The following is a 25,013-nucleotide window of genomic DNA, read 5'->3' on the forward strand; positions in this document are numbered from 1 at the left end:
TTCTCTGAAATGTAACCCAGAATCAGAGCCTGCATCCTGCTGAGTTGTCATGTCACTGATTATTAACAACATTGTTCATAGTCTTACAAAAACAAGTCTGAAGAACACTGGTTTGTTGTTATTGTTGTTGTTGTTGTTGTTTTGATTGAGAGAGAGCCTTGCTGTGTCATCCAGGCTGGAGTGCAGTGGCATGATCATAGCTCACTGTAACCTTGAACTCCTGGGCTCAAGGGATCCTGCTCATCAACCTCCTGAGTAGCTGGGACTACAAATGCATGCCACCATCTGCATCTAATTAAAAAAAAATTTTTTTGAAGAGAGGAGGTCTCACTTTGTTTCCCAAGCTTGTCTCCAACTCCTGGCCTCAAGCAATCCTCTGGCCTTGGCCACCCAAAGCACTGGGATTACAGGTGCGAAGCGCCAAGCCTGGCTAAGGATACCTGTTAAAGCAGAAGTGTGTACCCTGTCTTCTCCGATGATTCCCATAGCTAAAACAAAGCAGTTTAAAAATCAATCTTATTCAAAAGGAAATGTAAATTTGTTTTTTTAAAGAGGTGGGTATTACAACCTAAGTCAAGGAAATATCTCAATTTATATTCAAGGGTTTAATCACAGAGGTGAAGAAAAGCTGGAATTATTATTCTTCCTACACAGAGACAACTTAGCATTTAAACAACTCATGAGCACTTTAAATAAAGTTAAACATTAAATTGCAAAACCAAGTAAATTTTCTGACTTGGATAATTCAGGGTCAGAAACATTTCCTATGATAACGTGAATCCTAAAGTTGATCATTATTTATCCCAGGGTCCAGAGTCCTTCAGAAATGACTCAGGGAAAAATCTTTTATGTAGAAAGGTAAAATTGATACTATACCCACACCATAATGGACTTAAATTTTCCATACTTAAATTCTTAAAGTACAGATGGAAGAAATCTGTTTTTTTCTTCTATTTTATAAAGAATATAAGAAAAGTTACCTGAAAGCATTGTGAGGATGACATGTAATAAACGCTTAGAAAATGGTAGCTTGGACTCCCCAGGACCCAGGCTCCTGCTTCTGAATTCTTGATCTGTGATATATCCTGCCAGGCTCCCACTCCTCAGCCAGGGTCTTGAGAGGTTGTTACTCACTTTCCTCTCACAGTACGGTTCAAATAGGTATAAAGAGTCAAACTCAGAATCTAAAGGTGATCTCCTCAGGGCCATAAAGTAAGTAAGAAAAGACTTAAAGTCAAAGTGATGAGTAGGAGCTAAGGCCAGGAAAGTCATGAGAGCACAGAACAAGGTTTAAATGTTCATGGCTGACTCTAATGCTCATATAAAGGAGTGTGGATTATGAACCCAGGGCATTCAAGGAGCTAGAAATAACCTGCAGAAAGCTGGGAGTCTGAAGGCTTTGCCTCATCTGTGAGACAAGGACAAGCAGAACTACATACAAGCTCGGAAAGCAGTGACAGTGTTTTTGACTTCGTGGGTGTTAGCAAGAGTTAACCACAAGAAATAGAGAGAGTTTGGCCTTCACCGTGCACACACAGGTATGCCAAATTTATGTTACTTATTTTCCAAAGTGGTTATGGAACGACCCACAAATGCTACAAGGTAGCATGTGTGCAAATTTAGAAATAATACAAAGCATTATTATATATAGTTTGTGAACGCTCATATAAATAATGGAGAAATCATATTCTATTTATGTCAGGCTTGTTTTGTTTGGTTTGGTGAGGAAAGGACAAGGACCCAGGGAAAGAGAAAACAGCAGACGGAATGAAGTTCAAGTTTATCCATAATATTACAATTCACATATTTCAAAGAAAAACATTAACAAAATTTCAAAGAAGGGGGAAAACAAAAATAGCAAAGAAAAAAACACAAAAAATACTCAACTCTTATATTTAACTATAATTTATCTGTTTTTAACCTTTTCAAAACAGACTAATGACATTAAACACACCACAAAGCAAAGCAAAATAACTACATGCAAGTCATGCAAGTGTCAGCACCTCTGAGGTCCTGAGGAGACACTCACAGGGGAAGGTGGAGAAGCTTACATCAGCCAAAAAGCAGAAAGAACTGCAGAGGGGGGTTGGGCTGTATTTATTTCTGAATGCTTCTTCAAAGACTGTTTGGCATGAAGCCCTTCTCAGTCAACTTTGTAGTTCAATGACTTTTATTAATGATTAGCAATTTAAGCCCCTGATTGGCAAAGAATCCTCCACTCTCTGCTCCAAAAGGTCCAAGGGAGCGAGCTTGGAGGAAACGCTGGGTTCAACTTGAAGCCCTTCTGCAGACATTAAGTAGGTAAGTCACTTGTCTTAGTGTTGAGATGAAGACCTCCAAGACTCTTTTCTGTATAACAATTGACAATTTTTATATACTCCCCAACCCAGTTTCCTCATATGATAAAAATATAAATATAAAAATCCATACTAACAAGCCCAACAAAAGTGAGGGAGAAGTGGCAGGAAGCTGAAGCTTTGTATCTGATCATCCATATGCTTTGAAACTAGTTAGTGGAGACAATAGTAGCTATGGAAGATAATTCCAAGAAACAGGCACTCTTATGAGGCTTTTAAAAGCAAAATTTTGCAGGTCAAACTGGCTAAGAACAAATATCATCTGTCTCATTTACCAAATGGGCGATCTGGAGGAAGAGGGTGAGTAATATCTCCATCTGGGATTGATGTAAACTGGCTGGTGCAGTAGTTTATAACAGTAGCTATAATAATTATTTCTATCATACCAAGCGCGAGGGTGGCTTTTGTCCAAGAAAGCGCCTGGGGAAATGCTGCAGGAAGATCCAGTGAGTTGGTGTGAAATTTAACCAAACTAAAATGGTGAGGGATAGGAGAGGAAATGAAGAGATGAGGCAATGGGACAGTCACTAGTCAGCAGAAGACAGTAGGTAGTCTGAGGGCAGTGGGAAGGGGGGAAGCAGGGGGTCCTCAAGGTCAGAATGGAGAAGGTGCAACTTTTTGTGGCAGCTGCAACTTCACAGATGTGTGGGAGGATGCTCCCTGCCTTTAAACTAACCATCTCTACTGGCGGGTCCTTGTCCTTTCCTCACCAAACCAAACCAAGCAGAACAAAAGAAGCCTGACATAAATATAAATGAGTCTTTCTGTCTCAGTGTAGTTCCCTATGAACACTGCTTTGGACAAGAAACTTCTCACAGTGCAATATATACATTCTGACCCAGATAACCAGCCCAGTTTTCTAGTGAAAAACATGGAGAGCTGTTGAAACAAAAGGGGGTTACGTGTAGGAGAGCCACGATGTAGAAGGGCCACCAGTCTGATTGCAAGGGCACATTTAAGAGAAGATCATGAGATTGCATTTCTTATGTTGTGCTACTTGAGTCTGTTCTTGGCTCACCCATGGGTGCCTTGAAATCTCCCTCTAGATTACTTCTCTTTCTTCTACTCATAGCCCCAGGCTATGGGAAGGGTCAGCAGGGCCTGAGTCCAGTGTTTTAAGTCAGTGAAATGTTTTGAGGTTACCATGGCAGTAGGTGTCTGTCATGGTGTGGTGGGTGGACCAGACCTGCTGGCAAGAGATGTAACAACCTGGTTCGTTTGGAGTATCTAGGAGATAGGGTGTTTGTACAAGCTGTATGCAGGTGATAGACTGTCATGTGAAGTCTTAGATAACTTTAAAAAGTATTAATATTTTCAAAAGTCAGGAGGCAAATGGGAAGATCAGCACGAAATCATGGGACTTTACCTGTCTGTGGAGACTGGAGATCATACTGATGAATAGAGGCAGTAGCAACACAAATGTGGGGCTGAATATGAAGGATGTCATCTCAGCAAGAGTACCTACGCTTTGCAGAAGAAGTCATATCATTGCAAAGGAAACCCGTGGGAAGTGAAGTCTGGCTCATGTTTCAGGGTTTCATGTACATGTAGTATACATATAATGTATCTATTTCTATATGTACATGTAAGTTTGTGTGTGTGGATATAGATATGCAGTGTGTATACATATAAACACACACACTTAGATGAACATAGTGTGATAAATTTCTTAGGTTCAGGAAGTCCATGAAACAACAAATTAAGCCCAAATTTGTAGCCTTCGCCTTTTTTTTGGCCGGTCGTAGGGGGTGTTAAAGCTCCTATCATGTCCAATTCCAAGCTACCACCATGACATTACTGAATTCAGAGCTGGGGAGAGATATGCAATAACACATCTTTATACAGCATTCCCACCATACAGATACAAAAGATGTAAAAAGCCTCAAGAGCAGAGCCTACAGTAAAATGTCGTGAAATAATTATGAAGTAATAAAGTAAAAATATGTGTTACCTTTTTAAAATATAACCAGTTGAACTCTAAGTTCATATGATTCAATAGTTAACCGGAGTGTTCAACTAGTTTGAAAAATGTCTAAAATCATTAATAATAAGCTCTTTTAACCCCAAGTGAGTTGTTTCCAGTACATCATTGCCCAACTGTGCAGTATTCTTTCCGAGAATAGTTTTAACTCTCTACCTTAATTCAGGTTCTTTCATGCCTTCATCTGTTTATATAATGTTCTCCTCTGATACAACTTCATATAACTGGAAATGTCTGTTTGGTTGTCTCATTTCTCTTTTTAGGATCTTTATTTAACCGTAGAAAACAAAAAGCCAACCATTCTTCCCATCAAGCAGCTATTTAAGTTCCTGGATTGAGACAACAGTCAGTGTCACACAGCCCTCATCCAAGCTATCTAAGGAAGAGGAAACTAAGAACCTATTCCAACATCAATAAACAGTTCAGAGAACTCAGTGTCTTAAGCCACCATTCTTGGCTGCTAACATGGGGTATATTCAAACATGTGGGCATCATTTCTGAACATCATGCTATGTGTCAGTTGAAAGCAAGTTTACAAACACAACAACCTGTTACTAAAATAAGAGGCTATAACTTTAACCAAACAGATCCTGTTTATGACAGAAATACCGTTCATTTGAGGGGGTCATCAGTCCGGGTTGTAGGGGCCTCAGCTGACTATCATGTTCTCACGAAGCACTTCTTCCTGGCCAGTGGTTGATGGTGCAGCACCCAGTCTTTCTGTCATTAACCAAGCTCAAGAATGCAGAGGCTGATGCGCTGTGAAGAGGCCATAGATCTGGGCAACTCCCTCTGCCACTTAATTCAGGATAATTTTGGAGTGGCTTCAGAATGGAAACCTGACATTTTAGAATGCTCCAATCTAAGCAGAGCCCCATGATAGGGGGTGGTAAAGTCTCAATGCCATAGAGTCACATTAAATCGACATCATAAAGGAGCAGGGGAGTGAGAATAAACATCATTCAAAGGAGAAAAATTGTTAATGGAAACATCAGATTCCTGTTTAGCATTGCCATGTTGCATAAAACAGTGCAGGTTGACCCATCTTTGTCATTTGGTAAAATATCTCCTAGACAATCTGAGTAAAGAATCATGGCAATTTCCCTAGAAATGGAAGACCTATTTTTGAAACGTCCTGGCCGCACCACAGAATTAGAATCCCCAATGCCAAGACTTGAAGAGACATTAATACCACATTTATCATATGATCTAGATATTCCACTTCTAAGTATTTCAGAGAAATGAAAGCACATGTCTATACAAAGACCTGTACATGAGTGTTCACAGCAGCTTTATTTGTAATGGTGAAAATCTGTGAACAATGCAATTTTTCATTAAAAATAGACGGATAAATTGTGCTATAGTCATGGAATGGAATATTACTTAATAATAAGCAGGAATGAACTATTAATATGTACAACAACATGGATGAATTTCAAAATAATTATACTGAGTGAAGTAAACCAGGAGAAAAGTGAGTTCATACTTTATGATTCCTGATACGGTTTGGCTGTGTCCCCACACAGATCTCATCTTGAATTGTGGTCCCCATAATCTCCAAGTGTCAAACATGGGGCTAGGTGGAAATAATTGAATCATTGGGGCAGTTTCCCTCATACTGTTCTCGTGGTAATGAAGAAGTCTCATGAAATCTGATGGTTTTATAAATGGGAGTTCCCCTGCACAAGCTCTCTTGTCTGCTGCCATGTAAGAAATATCTTTGTTCCTTTTTGCCATGAGTGTGAGGCCTCCCCAGCCATGTGAAACTGTGGGTCCATTAAACCTCTTCTTCTTTATAAATTACCTAGTCTTGGGTATGCCCTTATTAGAAGCATGAGAACAGACTAATACAGTAAATTGGTTCCAGTAGAGTGGGATACTGCTGTGAAGATAACTAAAAACATGGAAGCAACTTTGAAACTGGGTAACAGGCAGAGGTTGGAACAGTTTAGAGGGCTCAGAAGAATATAGAAAAATGTGTGGAAGTTTGGAACTTCCTAGAGACTTGTTGAATGGCATTTGACCAAAATGCTGACAGTTGATATGGACAATAAAGTTCAGGCTGATGTGGTTTCTGTGGTTTCAGATGGAGATGAGAAACTTACTGCAACTGGAGTACAGGTGACTCTTGCTCTGCTTTAGCAAAGAGACGTGGCTTTTTGGCTGTGCTGTAGAGATATGTGGACCTTTAAACTTAAGCAGGATGATTTAGGGTATGTGGTGGAAGAAGGTTAAAAGCAGCAAAGCATTCATAAGGAAGCAGAGCATAAGAGTTTGGAAAATTTGCAACCTGATGATACAATAGGAAAGAAAAACTCATTTTCTGGGCAGAAATTCAAGTCTGCTGCAGAAATTTGTATAAGCAGCAAGGAGATGAATGTTAACGACTAAGACAATGGGGGAAAATATGTCCAGGGCATGTCAGAGACCTTTGTGACAGCCCCTTTAATCACAGGAACAGAGGCCTAGGAGGAGAAAATGATTTCCTGGGCCTTGGCCCAGGGACCCCCTGCTGTGTGCAGCCTAGGGACTTGGTGCCCTGAGTCCCAGCCACTCCAGACAGCTCAGGCCGTGGCCTCAGAGGATGCAAGCTGCAAGACCTGGCAGCTTCCACATGGTGTCAAGCCTGGTGGTGCAAAGAAGTCAAGAATTGAGGTTTAGAAACCTCCACCTAGATTTCAGAGGATGTATGGAAATGCCTGGATGCCCAGGCAGAGTTTTGCTTTGGGATGGAGCCCTCACGGGGAACCTCTTCTAGAGCAGTGTAGAAGGGAAATGTGGGATTGGAACCCCCATTGGGGCACTGCCTGGTGGAGCTGTAAGAAGAGGGCCACCATCCTCCAGACCCCAGAATGGTTTATTTACTGACAGCTTGCACTGTGCACCTGAAAAAGCTGCAGATACTCAATGCCAGCCCATGAAAGCAGCCAGGAGGGAGATGTATCCTGCAAAGCCACAGGGGCAGAGCTGCCCAAGGCCATGTGAACCAACCTCTTGCATCACTGTGCCCTGGATATAAGACAGGGAGTCAAAGGAGTTCACTTTGGACCTTTAAGATTCAACTGCCCTGCTGGGTTTTGGACTTGCATGGGGCTTGTAGCCCCTTCATTTTGGCAAATTTCTCCCATTTAGAACAGATATATTTACCTGATACCTGTACCCCCATTGTATCTGAGAAATAACTAACTGGCTTTTGATTTTACACGTTCATAGGCAGAAGGGACTTGCCTTGTCTCAGACAAGACTTTGGACTGTGGACTTTTGAGTGAATGCTAAAATGAATTAAGACTTGTGGAGACTGTTGGGAAGGCATGACTGGTTTTCAAATGTGAGGACATGAGATTTGGGAGGGGCCAGGGGAAGAATGCTATGGTTTGGTTGTGTCTCCACCCAAATCTCATCTTGAATTGTAGCTCCCATAATCCCCAAGTGTTATGGGAGGGACCCAATGGTAGGTAATTGAATCATGAAGGTGGGTCTTTCCTGTGCTGTTCTCATAACAGTAAGTCTCATGAAATCTGATGGTTTTATAAATGGCAGCTCCACTGTACAAGCTCTCTTGCTTAATGCCATGTAAGATGTATGTTTGCTTCTCCTCTGCATTATGCCGTGATTGTGAGGCCTCCCCAGCCATGTGAAACTATGAGTTCATTAAGCCTCTTTTTCTTTATAAATTACGCAGTCTCAGGTATGTCTTTTTTTAGTGGTATGAGGACAGACTCATACAATTCCGTTTCTATAAAATTTCTAGAAAAGATAAATTATATCAGAGAAAGCATATTATTGTTTGCCAGAGGTGGTGAGGCAGGATAAATGAGGGAAATACTAGGAGACACTGCAGGAAGACGTTACAAAATAACACGAGGAAACCTTTGGGATACTATAGAGTTGTCCCTTGGTATCCACAGGGGACTGGTTCTGGGATGCCCTCAGATACCAAAATCCACAGATATTCAAGTCCCTGATATAAAGTGGTGTCATATTTGCATAGAACCTATATACATCCTCCAGATTTGCTTACCTGGTACAATGTAAATGCCAAGTAAATAGTTGTTACACTGTATTTTTTTAGTATTATTTTTTATGATTGTATTGTTATTTTTAATTTTTTTCCCTCTGGATTTTTGATCCATGGTTGGTTGAATCTGCAGATGTAAACCCAAAGATACAGAGGGCCAACTGTATATTGTTCACTATCTTGATGGCATGAACCATCTCACAAGTATAGACATCCTTCAAAACTTATGGAATTGTACACTTCAAATAAATGTGGTTCATTGTATGTCAGTTATATATCAATAATGCTATTTAAATTTATTTAAAATGGCTAGACATAGAGAGGAGACATCCAAAGGCCACACTCTGAACCTGATCCCAAACCAAGTAGGATTATTTCAGCATTAAAAGAAAATATTAATCGCATTTAAATTGAGCCATTTTAAAACCATGATCCCATAATGACTGTCCAAAAAGGAGACATTAATGTAAAAAGTTATTAATACAAGGAGGACTACATTACTACGGATATTTTTTAAATAAATTTGAATATGTAGAGGAGAATAGAAGGATGTTCTGTGTTTTGTTTTGAAGTACATATGCCTATTTATAAAATTTATTTTCATAAAGAATGGATGGATTTGGGTTCTAGAGGTAGCACAAGAAGTTGAAGAAAAGTGGGATCCAAGAAGAGAAAAGACCAACCACATCTGGTAACCACACACTATTGTGAAGTGGCAAAGAGAAGCAACACTAATTGTTACAGCAGCCAGAGAGGGCTTAACTGCATGTCCTAACAGAGGGGCACACTGCATAGGATCAAGCCGTCCTCTCTCTTGGTGAAACATACCTCTGAAAAATAAAATTTTTATTACAAAAAGATATTAAAAAGTTATTCCTTAGTTTGCAACAATGATATCAGGCCAGTTCTGGTTAAGTACTAGTGTTTAGATTTTTTTTTTTAATTATTATACTTTAAGTTCTGGGGTACATGTGTAGATCGTACAGGATTGTTACATAGGTATACACATGCCATGGTGGTTTGCTGCATCCATCGCTCTGTAACCTACGTTAGGTATTTCTCCTAATGCTATCCCTCCCCAATCCCCTCAAATAATCCCCTACTATCCCTCCTCTAATGCCCCCACCCCCCAACAGGCCCTGGTGTGTGATGTTCCCTTCCCTGTGTCCATGTGTTCTCATTGTTCAACACTCACTTATGAGTGAGAACACGCAGTGTTTGGCTTTCTGTGCTTGTGTCAGTTTGCTGAGAATGATGGTTTCCAGCTTCATCCATGCCCCTGCAAAAAACATGAACTCATCCTTCTTATGGCTGCATAGTATTCCGTGGTGTATATGTGCCACATTTTCTTTATCCAGTCTATCACTGATGGGCATTTGGGTTGGTTCTAAGTCTTTGCTATTATAAACAATGCCACAATGAACATACATGTACAGGTGTCTTTAAGAGAATGATTTATAATCCTTTGGGTATATACCCAGTAATGGGATTGCTGGGTCAAATGGTATTTCTATTTCTAGATCCTTGAGGAATCACCACACTGTCTTCCACAATGGTTGAACTAATTTACACTCCCACCAACAGTGTAAAAGCATTCCTATTTCTCCACATCCTCTCCAGCATCTGTTGTCTCCAGACTTTTTTTTATAATCGCCATTCTAACTGACGTGAGATGTATTTAGATGTTTAAGAGGATTTAATTTATTAAGCTGAAAAGTTTGGTTTATTAGTGGTAGAAGCAGTTATACATTTTGACACTTTTTCTTTAAGAGATTCATAAATTTAATAATATGAGCATTAAACACAGCACAAATATTACAGTTCTACATATAGTAACACAGAAAAGTCCCCATTAAAGATCCTAGTATTGTAATGTAGTAATGGTTCTTTTTAGTTCTCTTACATGCAAAAAGCTTGCAACCTCCATGTTATTTCAAGTCCGTAGACACAATACCAACCTATGGACAATAATAATATGAGATTTGAACGTTATCTTCTCATTATGCAAATTTGGTTCCCAATTATGAGTGACACACATATCAGCGATACTCGCAGTGAGTCAAATGAGGTAGCAGTGTGGGAGTTGTCAAGGGCAGTAGAAGCCAAGTTATCAGGTACAGGTAGAAGATTCCAGACATAGCTCTGAGGTGACCCACTGCTGTGATAGCTCCAGTGATGATGACAATCAACTGTGGGTGTCTGCCAATGTTCTAGGCATGTGCAATCTGTTTACACCTACAGCAGCTTTTTGATGAAGATGTTGTTGTTATTAACAACAGATGAGGAAATCGAAACACACAAATGTGCTCCTAGTGCCACCTGGCACAGTAAATCATGAACCTGGATTTGAACTCAGGAATGCTTAACTCCAAAGCCAGTGCTCGTAAGCTGGCACACTGAGAGCACTCTAGATCCCAATAAAATAAACAATTTCAAACCTTAGGTGCAGTATGCCTGTTGTGTTGAGCCAAGGGAATAATGAGCCTCCCTGTCCCCAACCAGATGGATTGGGCCAGCTTTTGTTTTCTTTATGCCCCTGTTTAAATATGTTAAAGGGGAGTCCTTTTCTCTCAACTGATGTATGTGAATTATATATTCCTCTGATAGGTGAAAACCATTCACCAAGAGAGGAGAAACACAATGGCCACCAAGACAGAGTTGGGCCCCATAGCAAGGGAGAGGAAGTATGCCCAAGATAAGCAAGCGGATGAGGGACTCATACCCAGGAAAGGTAAATTCAACCCCAACTGCTTGGTTTTAGGATTTTACAGTGAGTTCTTTTTGTCAAAATATTACTATGAAAAATGAATTTGTAACTTTTAAGTTGTTTCTTTTTATAAATCCAGTGAAATTAACATATTTTACAAATATGAAGGAAATATTACTAAAAAGAAGTGTTTCGTTTTTGACAGTTACCTTTCCATCTTTATCTATATGCATTTACATTCTTGATAATTGCTCCTGAACTGTCTATACATAGTATTGTGTGTCTTGCTTGTTATTGCCTGTAATATTTTAAACATAATTGTATTGCTTAACTTTAAAAAGTAAGAAAAATTAATTAGATACTTCAAAAAACAAGAAATAAAAAGATTTTAATAAGCTTAATTCAACTACTATAATTTAATGTTATTGCCTTTATTTCATATGCATATTTTGCATAGTTCTGCACTTTATATATTGCGTTGTATATTTTTTAACTTAACAGCACATACTTTTCCACATTGCTTTATAAGATTCACAAAGTGTGAATCTCTTTGTGAATCTTAGAAAACAATACAGATTCTTAAAGTATACATATTATATTCCAACATAGCCAATAGATTCCAACATCTCCAACAGATGAAGTATTATTTAGCTGAAAAGTCTTCTTGCGGCTGGATATTTAATTTGTGAGGTTTTGTTTTGTTACTCGGTTATTATATCTATATATGGACTATATATGTTACTTGGTTAATAGATGTATATAAACTATGTATGTCAGTTATTATACAATCTATAAGTTGATAAGTGAACACTATTTAACATAACACTAATCCACATTTGGAATTATTTCTTCAGAGTTTATTCCCAAGAAATGCAAATTGCAAGGTAAAGAGTTTACACATTTCATTTCCTTTGGCCACTACAGAGACCTTAGTTTTTAATCCAAACAAAAATAAAATCACATGGAGGATTTTGAGCAGAAGAGGAGGTGATTTTATTTGTGGTATGATAAGAATACTCCAACTGCTGTATTGAGTATAGATTAGAAGCAAGGAACCAAAGCTAAAGGTTACTGCAGAAATTCAGGCAGGAGATACTGGTAGCCAGAACCACATGGAATCAGCTCTAAGCTGAAAAGTAACCGTGGCCCTTGTGAGAAGTTGTTGGATTCTACACACATTTTGAATATGAAGACAATGATACATTCCAGATCAAAAATTGCAAAGTGTTTGGAAGAATGAGATTTCCATCAACTAAACCGGGAAAGACTCTGGGCAGAAGTTTTGAGGTGGTAGAGCTCAAGAGTTTCAGACCTATTCAGTTTGATCTGTTAATCAATTCATCAATTGATTTTTAGTGGAACAAAAATAGATGTATCAATGGTGACTTAAATTTGACAAAATGCAGTATTATTGCATTATATCTATGCTTTATTTTAATTTAAAACATGATATTGCTCCAATAATATTTTCCATTTATGTCACCAATTATCTCAGCAGTACTAATTACATCATCTAGTTTTCTCCCATTAATTGCCACAACATCCTTTACACACTGCATGATTCTTTTGGATGTTTTCTCATTGTTCCTTAGATTTTTCTGAGTATTCTTATTCTTCAATACAATAATGTCTTGAAGACATTAATTTACACTCATGATAAATTTTGTAATGCAAGTATTTTTCAATACTTTCTTCCCTCCAAACTCTTGTATAGTCATCCAACTAGCCTTTATTATTTCTTGCCAAGTGCATTCATTTTCTATTTCTGCATGCATATTACCATAAACATAGTAACCTGAAACAACACACATTTATCATCTTACAGTTTCTGTGGCTCAGAGCTCCAGGCACAGCTTGGCTTAACTGGTTCTACTTCTCTGGGTCTCACAAGACTACAATTGGGTGGTTGATCAAGTTGCATTCTTTTATTATTTTTTATTTATTTATTTTTGAGATGGAGTCTGCTCTTATTGCCTAGGCTGGAATGCTGGAGTGGGTCTCAGCTCACTGCAACCTCTGCCTCCTGGGTTCAAGCGATTTTCCTGCCTTAGCCTCCCTAGTAGTTGGGATTACAGGCATGCACCACCACGCCCAGCTAATTTTTTTGTGTTTTTAGTAGAGACGGGGTTTCACTGTGTTGGACAGGCTGGTCTCAAACTCCTGACCTGAGGCAATCCACTGCCTCGACTTCCCAAAGTGCTAGGATTATAGGCGTGAGCCATGGCGCCCTGCCTCAAGTTGCGTTCTTATCTGAAGGGTAGAGCCTACTTTCAGGCTTATTCAGGTTGTTGGAAAAATTCGTTTCTGATAGCTACTTGACTGAGGGCTCTGGCTGTTGACTGAAGGCCATTCTCAGGTCCTAGAGGATGTTCATGGTTCCTTATTACGTAAACCTCTCCAACTTTCTGCTTACTTCATTAAGCCCATATGAAGAGTGTTTATCTTTAGTCTGCTAAGATGGAGTCTTACATAACATCATGTAATCATGGGAGTGACATCTTGTCACCTTTGCCATATTCTATTGGATACAAGCAAGTGAAATGTCCTAGCCCCATACAAGCGAAGGGAATTACATAAAGGTGAGAATACCATGAGGTAGTAATCACTGGGGCCACGTTAAGGTCTGTCTGGCACATCAAGTTAAGAAACAAGCTTCCTGGATTCTGAGTACAGTAGTAGTGAATTCATTAATATAACCTCTCAGGTTCAAAAATCTATGATTTCATGGTGTCAGTGCCCTCTTCTAGTAGTTAAATAGAATACAGTCAGGTGCTTCTTAATTTACACTTTCTCACATGCATTCTTGTACAGCTAGGTAGGGGTGACCACAAAAAATTTAACAGACAGCACACCACTGGCACCAATCTATGAGAGTAGGCATAACTGGTACAGTTCATTCTGAATGAACACAGGACACAAGTAACTTTTGAGGACACAAATAGTCGCCTGCAGGAAACACTTAATATCTGGCAAGCACCAGGCTAAGACTTAAAAATACACTCTCTAGTTAATCTTTCAGCACTTTCATGAGTCAAGTATTCAACCTCCTCATTTGTAAGCCATTAGTCTGTTGGTTTGCTGATACCCTTTATGGTAGCCTTTGGAACCCAGGATTCCAAAGGAACTTGGGAAAATCAGAGGCCACAAGAACTCACAAATTATTAGTCAATTTGATTGACAGAGGAAGTCACCACCAGTGCTAAATCAGATTTAAAAAAAAAAAAAACTTACAAAGATATTATATTTGAGTTTATTCACTACAAAGATGTGTACTTCGTCAACAGAAGACAGCACAGCCATAAGAGGAATCCTCCTTTGTTAATCTCAAGGAACCTCTTTATCCCACATCACAGAGCCACATAAACCCTACAGCTGAGTGCACTTGGGTTGTATTAATAACATAAGTATTCTCATGGAATCGTCTTGGACAAAACAGAAGCCACCATATATATGTGGTACAGTGGTTAAAAGCATAGACACCTGAGCTACGTTGTGAGCTGGTCTCTGTGCCTGTGTTTCTTCATCTGTAAAATAGTTGTAAGAGCTGCCTCATAGTGTTATTGTGCGGATTTGACAGCCCGAGTTAGTCTTTGGTTCTCCTCTCTATTTATTTTCATTTCCCAATTTTTATGGCTTTAAGTATCCTAGACAGCTTCACTTCTCTTCTGAATGACTGCAATAGCTTCCTACCTGCACTTCCTCCCTATTGTTTTGTTCTTATTTCTGCAGCCAACGAGATCCTTTCAAAATGTAAGTCATATCAGGTCTCACTCCTGCTGACAACCCTCCAGTGGCCCCAGCCCCACTCAACCTAAAAGCCAAAATACCTGCAATGGCCCATGTGTCTTGAACAATTCAGTCCCCGTGATCTAGCTTTCCTGACATCTTTTCTTGTACTCCTGGCTTACGCCATTCTATCATAGCCGCCTCGTTGATTCTTTGAACATACCAGGCACTCTCCAACCAGCCTCAGGGCTGTTCCCTCTACTGCGTATGTTCTCTCTCCAGATGGCTGCATGACCACCTCTCTGGAATGTCATTATGACTTCCCCCTTGCTTGCTTTATTTTCTCTACAGCATTTATCACCGTCTAATACATTATTTGATTTAGTGTTTGTGTTGCATATTTTGTGCTTCTTACTCACTTAGTATAAGGCTCAAGACTTTTTAAGAAGCTGAGTAGAAACCACACCTTTAAACTTTTACCATTCAATCTCATCTAACTGATTTTTTCCCAGATTTTAACTTCTAAAGAGTTCTTTAATTTCAACCACAAATGCAGATTGCTCTATGTTTTACATTTTTTGGACAGTTTAGCCAGGATCTGGAAGAGGGAGAATGAGATTTCTGCACTTAAATTGCCATCTCCCCTGGATGTACAAATACAGATTATTTGAATGCTTGCTCATTTCTTTTTCTACCACTTTTCACTTTATTTTTTCATAGTCTGTGGGTGTCAATTTCTCTAATGAGTGGATCTTCCTAAGAGTTTAATCTCAAAATTTAAATGAAAGTGTATCTTCAATGCTTGAAGATATGAATGGAATACATCTATACCAATGGACAACTCTCTTCAAAGTGTAAATTACATTATATTTACATATATGAAATTTATACATATTATACATAATACAGTGTGTTATGAATAGACATGTCATATATAAATGCTATATATTTATATATAATTATACATACAAATTTCATGTAATATAAATTATATGTAGCAATTAAAAATATGTGCACATATGTATATGTGTATATTTTCTTTTTATATATGTGTGTTAAATATATGTACACACACATATGTATATGTATTTACTTGTGAGTAATTTCATCAACTGTAGAACATAATCACCTAGGAATGAGAGAGACAAAATTCTGGGATGAACAGAATGGCCGAGACCAAGTCGGGTTTTACAAAGCTATGGTATAAAACATCCTTTGACTCAACTCAATGATCTCCTTCTTTTGTATCTTCCTTTCCTAAAGCCAAAAGAAGTGTCATTTAAGTACTGATTTCAATCATTAGATGATCAGGTACTTTTAAAACTGTATCTTGTGAAAAACCATTGTTAGCTCAATTTTAAAAAGTACTAATATGATGTCATAATATTTCCAGTTCCTATTGTATGTTCTACTCGCCTTGGAATAGCCCTCATCTTACATTTCTGCAACTTTATAATGACGGCCCAAAATGTCATTATGAGCATCACCATTGTAGCCATGGTCAACAGCACAAGCCCTCAATCCCAGCTCAATGGCTCCCCTGAGGGGCTGCCTGTTGACTCATTTGGTGACCTAAATAAAGCCCCAAAGAGTCTTCCTGCAAAGGTAAGCAACACAAGATATAAATCTGTGCTTTTCTTTTTGCTGTTTGTTTGGATATTTATTTTTCTAGAGTATGTTTTTAAAAACTTTAATAGATGCCAGGCGTGATGGCTCATGCCTGTAATCCCAGCACTTTGGGAAGCCGAGGCAGGTGGATCACCTGAGGTCAGGGGTTCAAGACCAGCCTGGCCAACATGGTGAAACCCAGTCACTACCAAAAATACAAAAAAAAATTATCCAGGTGTAGTAGCGGGAACCTATAATCCCAGCTATTCTGGAGGCTGAGGCAGGAGAATTGCTTGAACCTGGGAGGCAGAGGTTGCAGTGAACCAGGATTGTGCCATTGCACTCCAGCCTTGGCAACAAGAGTGAAGCTCTGTCTCAAAAAAACAACAACAAAAAACCCAAACAAACAAACAAAAAATACCCGTAATGGAGAAAATAGTGATTTGAAAGCAAGTAAAAGGTGTAAAGAAGTTTCTTAGGGTATGTAAAAATCTTTCTGTATAAGGTTTATAACAACATTCTCTGTTTCTCTAAGGCTCCTGTGTATGACTGGAGTCCTCAAATCCAAGGCATCATCTTTGGTGCTGTCAGCTATGGTGCCATACTGACAATGGCTCCCAGTGGATACCTGGCTGGAAGAGTAGGAACAAAGCGAGTGGTTGGTGTTTCCTTGTTTGCAAATTCATTTCTCACTCTGTGCATCCCTCCAGCAGCTGACTTTGGAATAGCTTTCCTCATTGTAACTCGAATAGCCCAAGGCCTAAGCCAGGTACCCACTATTTTATAAATCTGAGCTGGATATGAATTTCTACATGGCACCACACATTAAGAACTCTAATCATTTTAATTTCAGGGCTCAATACTTGGGGGACAGTTTGCAATTTGGGTAAAATGGGGCCTTCCACATGAACAAAACAGACTCTGCAGCATCGCCTTGTCAGGTAAGGACATGTAATCCAAATGGGTACACTACAATCAAACATTCTCCCACTGGGTCCTTCACAGCTTTTCATTGCATGATTCTTCACCTGCTCAATGTCAATGAAGTATTTTTAAGTTAAAAAGACTAGTCCTTTGCCTGTAACATGACTTTCAGTTATTTTCCCTAGGTTGTCATTTGTGGCATGACTTTGCCTAGTCCATGACTTGGAACATTTAGAAAATATTTTTATGTGGTCAAATTGATCATTTTTATGGCATCTGGATTTTGAGTTACAAACGAAAAGGTTATTAAAAAAAAAACTCCATCCATGTTTTTTTCTTCAGCTTGTATCATTTTATCTTCACATGTTAATTCCTGACTTATGGGAGTTTATACTATTATACAATGGAAGGTAAAGATTCAACTTAATCTTCTTTGGATTTGCTCTCAATTGTCCTGAGAACTTCTTTCTGATAATGATCTGCCTGGACAGCGTGCTCTGGATGAATATTCTGGATGAAAAAGCCTAAGTTATACTGGAGAAGTGTGGAAAATGGATGGTGTAAGGTTAAGAAACAGGAGATTGCTAAAGTGGGTGCTGGACGAGGAATAAAAGGGTAACTCTCCAAGTAATGAGACCAAGAAAGCAGGGACCATTCAAGTGCAGAAAACAAGCCACACCCACACCGTGACTGACAGCACACTCTGAAGCCTTCACAACTCTGAAGGATTAGTCTTTGCCATTTGCAATTTGGACTGAGAAAGTTCATGTTGTCTGTGACACTGAGGGATTACCTCAGAATACAGCACAAAAAAACCAGGAGATGGAAAGTATGAAAGAAAAGGTAAAAGACTTGGACAAAAGACAGTGACCTTATAGAAAGTGGCAACCCCCTTTCCTCTCACTTCTGAGTATGGAGAGACTGAACAACCAGAATTGGTCAAATGACAACATCTAGAGGAATCTCAGTAGCCTACAAGGGTGCAAGTTCCAGAAGTTTTCTCATCTTTGGTGTTGATGGACTATTTCAGAGGCTCCAGGCAGGTAATCCTTTCTGGCCTCCAAACCTGGTTTAGAGAGCACTGACCCCTTGGCTGTCTGAAGGCACCCAACAAAAAGCTACTGGAGAATCCCATCAGCAGGTGGAGTGAGCTGAACCTGCCTGCTTAGAAATTGCCATTTTTGATGATGCTGGGGCTCCTCTGCAGGTTGTACTGGTGGATGGGATTGCTCAGCTCATAAGGTTGGAGTAGGACTACCCCAGAAGGCCCCTACCTTTAGTGGAAGGGCTCAAGTACTGTCAGCCTCTAGGGCACAGTGTACTGTATCTTCTTCTAAGGGAGCCTAAAAAGCTACACCTATTATAGATAGGAAACTTTGCAGCCGGTTACGGCGCTCAATAACCTAAGGGACTGAGCAGACCAAACAGAACTGGTATTTAATAACTGAAGCAGGTTTAATAGGTGATGGGAAAAATTAATCCAAACACCTTTGATCTAAAAACGATATAATATCATACAGCAGTGAAAATGAAGAAACTGTAGCTGCATGAAATGACATAGATTAATCTTAGAAACACAAATGTTATATGAATAAAGCATGTCTATCATGGAGGAAAATGCTTTCATACCTTGGTAGCCTAGGTATGCTACCAGACAAGCTATCCCTGAGGTCATGGAACGATAGGGTCACAGACCAAATTAGGTGCTGTAATTGCACAGTTACATCAGTTTAAAACACAGAGTAAAAAGTAAGGGGGAGGAGTGGAAACGGGGTAAGTTAACCCATGTAAGGTAGAGTATATGTAGGTAGAAGGATCCCACGACCCGAATGAAGTATACAGAATGTTCAAGTGTTCAAACATTCTTTCTCTGTCTTTCTGCTGTACCATCCTTACCACTGATGGTGTGGTTCTGAGAACCAGAATTAAGGTTCAAACAGGAGTGCCCACAGGGAAGGCATCTGGGCCAATGACATGCACTTGCTGTATGGGAAAGACACAAGAATGGGTACTGCTGGCCAGCGCTCCATTCCCTAAAGAACTTGCTAAATGCCATTGCTTTGTGTTTCTTGAGCACATGGGGACAGAATGGGTATTTCCAGTGGGTGCCGAATTAGGCCCAGACAAATATTGAGTCAGCAGTTGATATGCTGTTAAACAGGCTTTTTAGGGGGGAAAATAAGCTCATTTAAAGTATTTATCAATTTCTGTGCTCTAAACACTACCACCGTGGCTGATTTCAAGATTAAGTCAAGTCACTGAACACAGAGTTGAAAAAGAGTCCGCCACGTTGGAATTCTATGAACTTCAGCGCTGCCCTGACTGAGTGCCTCTAAACCTTCATGAGTGTGCAGAGACTCATGTTTAAAGTCATTACCTGACTAATATTGTCTGTCTCTTAGTCTTTGTATCCTTTTATATCTATGTTTAAAGGCAAACATGATATTATTAGTAAATTACTTATCTTTAATTCACACAGCTTATCAATATCTCACAACTTTGTTTTAATCCAAACCCAACACATCTTACGGTATTTGATTAATGTATTATAAAGTGAATTTATTTATTTTCTATGGTAGAAATGAATATTCTCATATACTACAGCAAAAACATTACAATGTCTTAGAAAAGGACATCCAGGCTGGGCATGGTAGCTCACGCCTGTAATCCCAGCACTTTGGGAGGTCAAGGTAGGCGGAGCACGAGGTCAGGAGATCAAGACCAGCCTGACCAACATTGTGGAAGCCCATCTGTACTAAAAATACAAAAATTAGCCGAGTGTCATGGCACGTGCCTGTAATCCAGCTACTCAGGAGGCTGAGGCAGGAGAATCACTTGAACCTGGGAGGAGGAGGTTGCAGTGAGCCAAGATCATACCACTGCACTCCAGTTTGGGTGACAGAGCAAGACTCTGTCTCAAAGGAAAAAAAAAAGAAAAGAAAAGGACATCCAGGATGATATAACTTTAATAAAGCCCAAAACATAAAAACAAAACAAATATACTTTAGATATGAACATATATATGATGCAGCACTCACACACAGGTTGATACATGTGATATCAACTTATAATAGATGTGAATGCATGTACATGTATTTGTATGTGTGTATTTAAGCATTTGAGCCAGTGTAAATCCAGTATTAGCCATGAACTTATTAGGCATCTGAATGGAGATTGCTTTATAGTTTAGAATTTGGTAGCAATATGAGAAAAAACAGGACATACTGAAAATTCCTCAGTATTTCAACAGAAATAGTATTTAAAGTCCTTGTTCTAGACAAGACCACGTAGAGAAAGAACATAGATGGAGGAGAGAAGAAACCCAAGGGAATAGCCATGAGGCCTTCCAGTATTCAGGCCTCAGATAGAAGAGAATGACAGGCCAGCAAAGGTTCTGAGAAGCTTCCCATGAAGCAATGGGAAAACAAGGAAGGTGTGTGTGACAGATGCCAAGGAAATAACAAGAAGAAAGAGAATGGAGGCAGTTAGCACTGCCTTTTGAGAAGTTTTGCCTTGAAGAGAAGCAGAGAAATGAATTAGTACGCGGAAGGGGTTCTGAAGAGGTAGAAAAATGTTTGTTGGTTTTTGGCATGGGTCACAGGAAGCTATATTTGCATGTGGATGGGAAAGATTCACGAGCTGAGGAGAGAAGTGAGGATGCAGAGAGAGAATGTGTACCCTTAGGAGTCCAAGCCTGGGGTAGAGTGGAGAAGACAGAGTCCAGAGGACAAGAAGGGACCTGGTTTTGGATAGACGCAGTGCAGGAAACTGTCCCCCACTATAATCAAAACACAGGTAGAGAGTTCAGGGAAAAGATCAAATTTGGTGGACTTAGTGGTAGAAAAAGATGCTGTTTTCCCTCTCCAGGTATCTGTGGCCTGGGGTCCGGCCATCTCCTTTCCAACACCACCTTCCCCTGTTATTAATAATGTGACCTTTGGCAAGTTATTTAATTTTTCTATTTACTCAATTATAAATCTGACTACTAGTGCTTAAATGAGGCAGCACAAGTAAATACGTGTTTTTTTTTTTTTTTTTTTTTACATTGTTGGGTGGGAAAAGGTCTAAACAAAAGAGTAAATGTTGAGGTCATTATAGAGTAGAATTATAGATCTGGTTCCATATGAACTTACAGCTGAATTATAAAACACAACATTTAAAAAGTGAAAGATGGGAGGATAATTGCAGCCAGCACACCAGACAGAGGATCATTCACAATACACAGAGATTGTGTAAATTCAGACAAAATTAAACAAGCAAAATAAACAAAGACAAAAAGATTATGAACAGATAGTTCATAGAAGAAATAAAAATGATAGCTAAAGATAGGAAAAAATGTGCAACTTTACTATGAAAAAGGAAATTAAAATGCAATGCTCTCTATTATTTATTCTACTTTTTTTGAGATAAGTCTCTCTTTGCAGCCCAGCCTGGAGTACAGTGGCACGATCTCAGCCCACTGCAGCCTTGAACTCCTAGGCTCTAGTGATTCTCCTGCTTCAGATTCCTGAGTAGCTGAAACTCCAGTCCGGGACCACCATGCCTGGATAATTTTTTACTTTTTGTAGAGACAAGGTTGGACTTGAACTCTTTGCCCAGGCTGGACTTGAACTCCGGGCCTCAACTGATCTTCCTACCTCAGCCTCCCAAAGCACTAGGATTACAGGCATCACCACTCCCAGCTCTCTTTTTCATTAATATTGGAAAGGCATTCTTTTTTCTTTTTTGAGATAGAGTCTCACTCTGTTGCCTGGGCTGAAGTGCAGTGGCATTATCTCGGCTTACTGCAACCTCTGCCTCCTAGGTTCAAGTGATTCTCCTGCCTCAGCCTCCTGAGTAGCTGGGATTACACGCACCCGCCACTACACCCAGCTAATTTTTTGTATTTTTCATAGAGATGGGGTTTCATCATATTGGCCAAGCTGGTCCTGAACTCCTGACCTTGTAATCCACCCGCTTTGGCCTCCCAAAGTGCTGGGATTACAGGTGTGAGCCACTGTGCCTGGCTGGAAAGGCAATTTTTAAAAACTTCAAGGGGCTGGGCATGGTGGCTCACACTTGTAATCCAGTGCTTTGGGAGGGCAAGACGGAAGATCACTTAAGGCCAAGAGTTTGAGGCCAGCATGGGCAACATAACAAGATTCCCATCTCTATAAAGAATTTAAGTTAGCCAATGTGGTGGCATGTACCTGTCATTCTGTTACTTGGGAGGTTGAGGTGGAAAGATTGCTTGAGCCCGGGAGTTTGAGATTACAGTAAACTGTGATCACACTATTATAATAAATCTCCAGACTGAGTGACAGAGCAAGACTCTATCTCAAACAACAAAAGAACAAGAAACAACAACAACAAGAAAACCTTTGAGGATATTAAATGCTGTCAAGGAGATGAGAAAATTGTGTGTGTGTGTGTGTGTGTGTGTGTGTGTGTGTGTGTGTGTACCTATATATATTTTGGCAATTTAATTTGGTACAACTTCTAGTAAGGTACTTTGTCAGTATTTACCAAAATTTAAACGCACATAGCCTTTGATCTTAGACTTTGACCTAGCAAGTCCACTTCTGATATTCTATTGCAGAGAAAGAAATAAATTATGTCATGTTCAGAATAATTAGGTAGAATCTACAATGACATAAAAAAGCCTATAAGACCAATTGCTGAATAAAAAATGGAGTCACAAAACAATAGAAACATTATGATCCTGTGTATTTAAAAATGATAACTCCTATACACATATATAGAATTTGATGGGTTAATATTAATGTTCATCTGGAAAATAAAAAAAAAAATCACCTAGAAATGTTTGAAAAAGTGATAAAAAAGGGAACATACCCTACCATATTAGAACATTCTAAAAAGCTATAAAAATATAACAGTTATTACCACATTTATAGAAAAATCTAGCTTTCTGTCTACATATTACATAAATACATTTACCAAGGGGATGACTATGTATAGATATATATTATTTATGTGTGCAGAAAAAAATGTATGCGATTATATATCATATAATACATTGTTACTAATGGTTAATTTTAGAGAGAATAGTGAGAATAGTTGGGAAGGCACTTGAGAGGAACTTCAGATCTTCGGAGTAGTTTACTTTGACAGTAAGCTTACAGGACTTGTGTAATTAAAAGAACATGAAAGGAAGTATGACAGTCATCTGCTATGTTATAGGGAACTGCCAGAAAAATGTTCTTAAATCATAAATTTGAAGTTTGTGCATTCTAACATGCTCATCTCCTTGTGGTTTAGAGTCACTGCTCTGTAATATGTCATCTATCTATCTGGATGTACTCGTCAGGTGGAAGTCTAGAGTCCCACAGCTTACTTTCTGTCTCTTTGCAGGAATGTTACTGGGATGCTTTACTGCCATCCTCATAAGTGGCTTCATTATTGATACCCTTGGGTGGCCTTTTGTCTTCTATGTCTTTGGTAAGCTACTGTCTCCCAGTTCCCAGATTTTCATATTCAGAAAGATTCTCCTCAGTAAGTATTTGTGTATAGTTTTCCAAAGGAAGTAAGTCAAGACAAATAAATACTAGAAAAACACAATATCTTAATATAAGGAAATAATTAGCCAATGCCATCAAAAAATTTGGAAGTTCTTCTGCCTATGATAAAGTGCTAGTAACCCACCATAATGTGTTATTATCACAATGTAATCAGGCATACTCTGCTGCCATTGCAGGCAGTAGGGGACAGGCTTGAGAGTCAGCGTTTAAGACATAGAAGAAAAAAAATCCAGAGAGACAGGTGCTGCTGTGGGTTTTGTCTCAGGTTAAGTACAGCAGCAAGGCATCCTGAGTAAGGCTCAAGTTTCTTAGACAGGAGAAAACATGAAACACCATGAATTTTGCCAACCTCAGCATCTGTCCCAGAGCCTTCCATTTAGTTATTAGAAATCAAAAAATGGGCCCAGCACAGTGGCTGTAATCCCAGCACTTTGGGAAGCCAGGGAGGGAGTTCCAGACCAGTCTGGCCAATATGGTAAAACCTGTCTCTACTAAAAAAAATTTTAAAAAAATAGCTGGACATGGTAGCATCCGCCTGTAATCCCAGCTATCAGGAGACTGAGGCAGGAGAATCTCTGGAACCCGGGAGGTGGAGGTTGCAGTGAGCCTAGATGGAGCCACTGCACTCCAGCCTAGGTGACAAGAGTAAAATTCCTTCTCAAAAAAGAAAAGAAAAGAGAAGAAATCAAGAAACAACTGCTCCCTCCATAGCTTCCACTTCAGTAGCTTTTACATTCTACTCTCAAACCTCTTAGCAGTTTGCATTTATTTGCTGATACATGTATATCCCCTTCTGGACAGTGAGCTCTTTGAGGGCAGAGATAGAGTCCTGCTGATTCTTGGGACTGTACAGAGTCCAGGGAACAAAGATGTGCCATAGAAACATTAATCAAGAGAAAACTGGGTGGATATATCAATATCAGACAAGAATGGCTTCAGAAAAGGAATATTACCAATTCACAAAAACACATAACAATCTGAAATGCTATGCCCCTAATGACAGAGTTTCAAAATACGTGAAGCAAAAACTGAAAGAAGAGTAAGGAGAAATCGACAAATCTACAATTAAAGATGGAGGCCTTAATATTCTTCTCTCAATAATCAATAGAATAAAAACACAGATGAAGTGCATTTTATTCAGCAACAGTAAAGTACTTACTCTTTTCAAGTGTGC

General features: G+C 39.3%; 2 protein-coding genes across 8 annotated transcripts in view; one reads left to right on the forward strand and one right to left on the reverse strand.

The window, feature by feature from the left end:
* TRIM38 (tripartite motif containing 38) overlaps positions 1 to 25,013 on the reverse strand; it is a 183,565-nt gene that overhangs the window by 86,240 nt on the left and 72,312 nt on the right. The gene's annotated exons all lie outside the window — the stretch shown is intronic.
* The window catches only part of SLC17A3 (solute carrier family 17 member 3), a 43,031-nt gene that overhangs the window by 8,135 nt on the left and 9,883 nt on the right, over positions 1 to 25,013 (forward strand). The window contains exons 1-6 of one of the 2 annotated variants that reach the window (XM_008993855.5): positions 2,230 to 2,301; positions 10,964 to 11,087; positions 16,183 to 16,394; positions 16,933 to 17,166; positions 17,251 to 17,338; positions 23,673 to 23,759. In XM_008993855.5, coding sequence (XP_008992103.1) covers positions 10,997 to 11,087; positions 16,183 to 16,394; positions 16,933 to 17,166; positions 17,251 to 17,338; positions 23,673 to 23,759 — 712 coding nt within the window. In that variant the 5' untranslated portion in view covers positions 2,230 to 2,301; positions 10,964 to 10,996. Of the gene's footprint in view, positions 1 to 2,229; positions 2,302 to 10,963; positions 11,088 to 16,182; positions 16,395 to 16,932; positions 17,167 to 17,250; positions 17,339 to 23,672; positions 23,760 to 25,013 lie in introns of those variants that run through there. The other variant, XM_035297350.3, reaches the window with a different exon arrangement.

The sequence above is a fragment of the Callithrix jacchus genome, chromosome 4 (genome assembly GCF_049354715.1).
Source record: "Callithrix jacchus isolate 240 chromosome 4, calJac240_pri, whole genome shotgun sequence".
Lineage (NCBI taxonomy): Eukaryota > Metazoa > Chordata > Mammalia > Primates > Cebidae > Callithrix > Callithrix jacchus.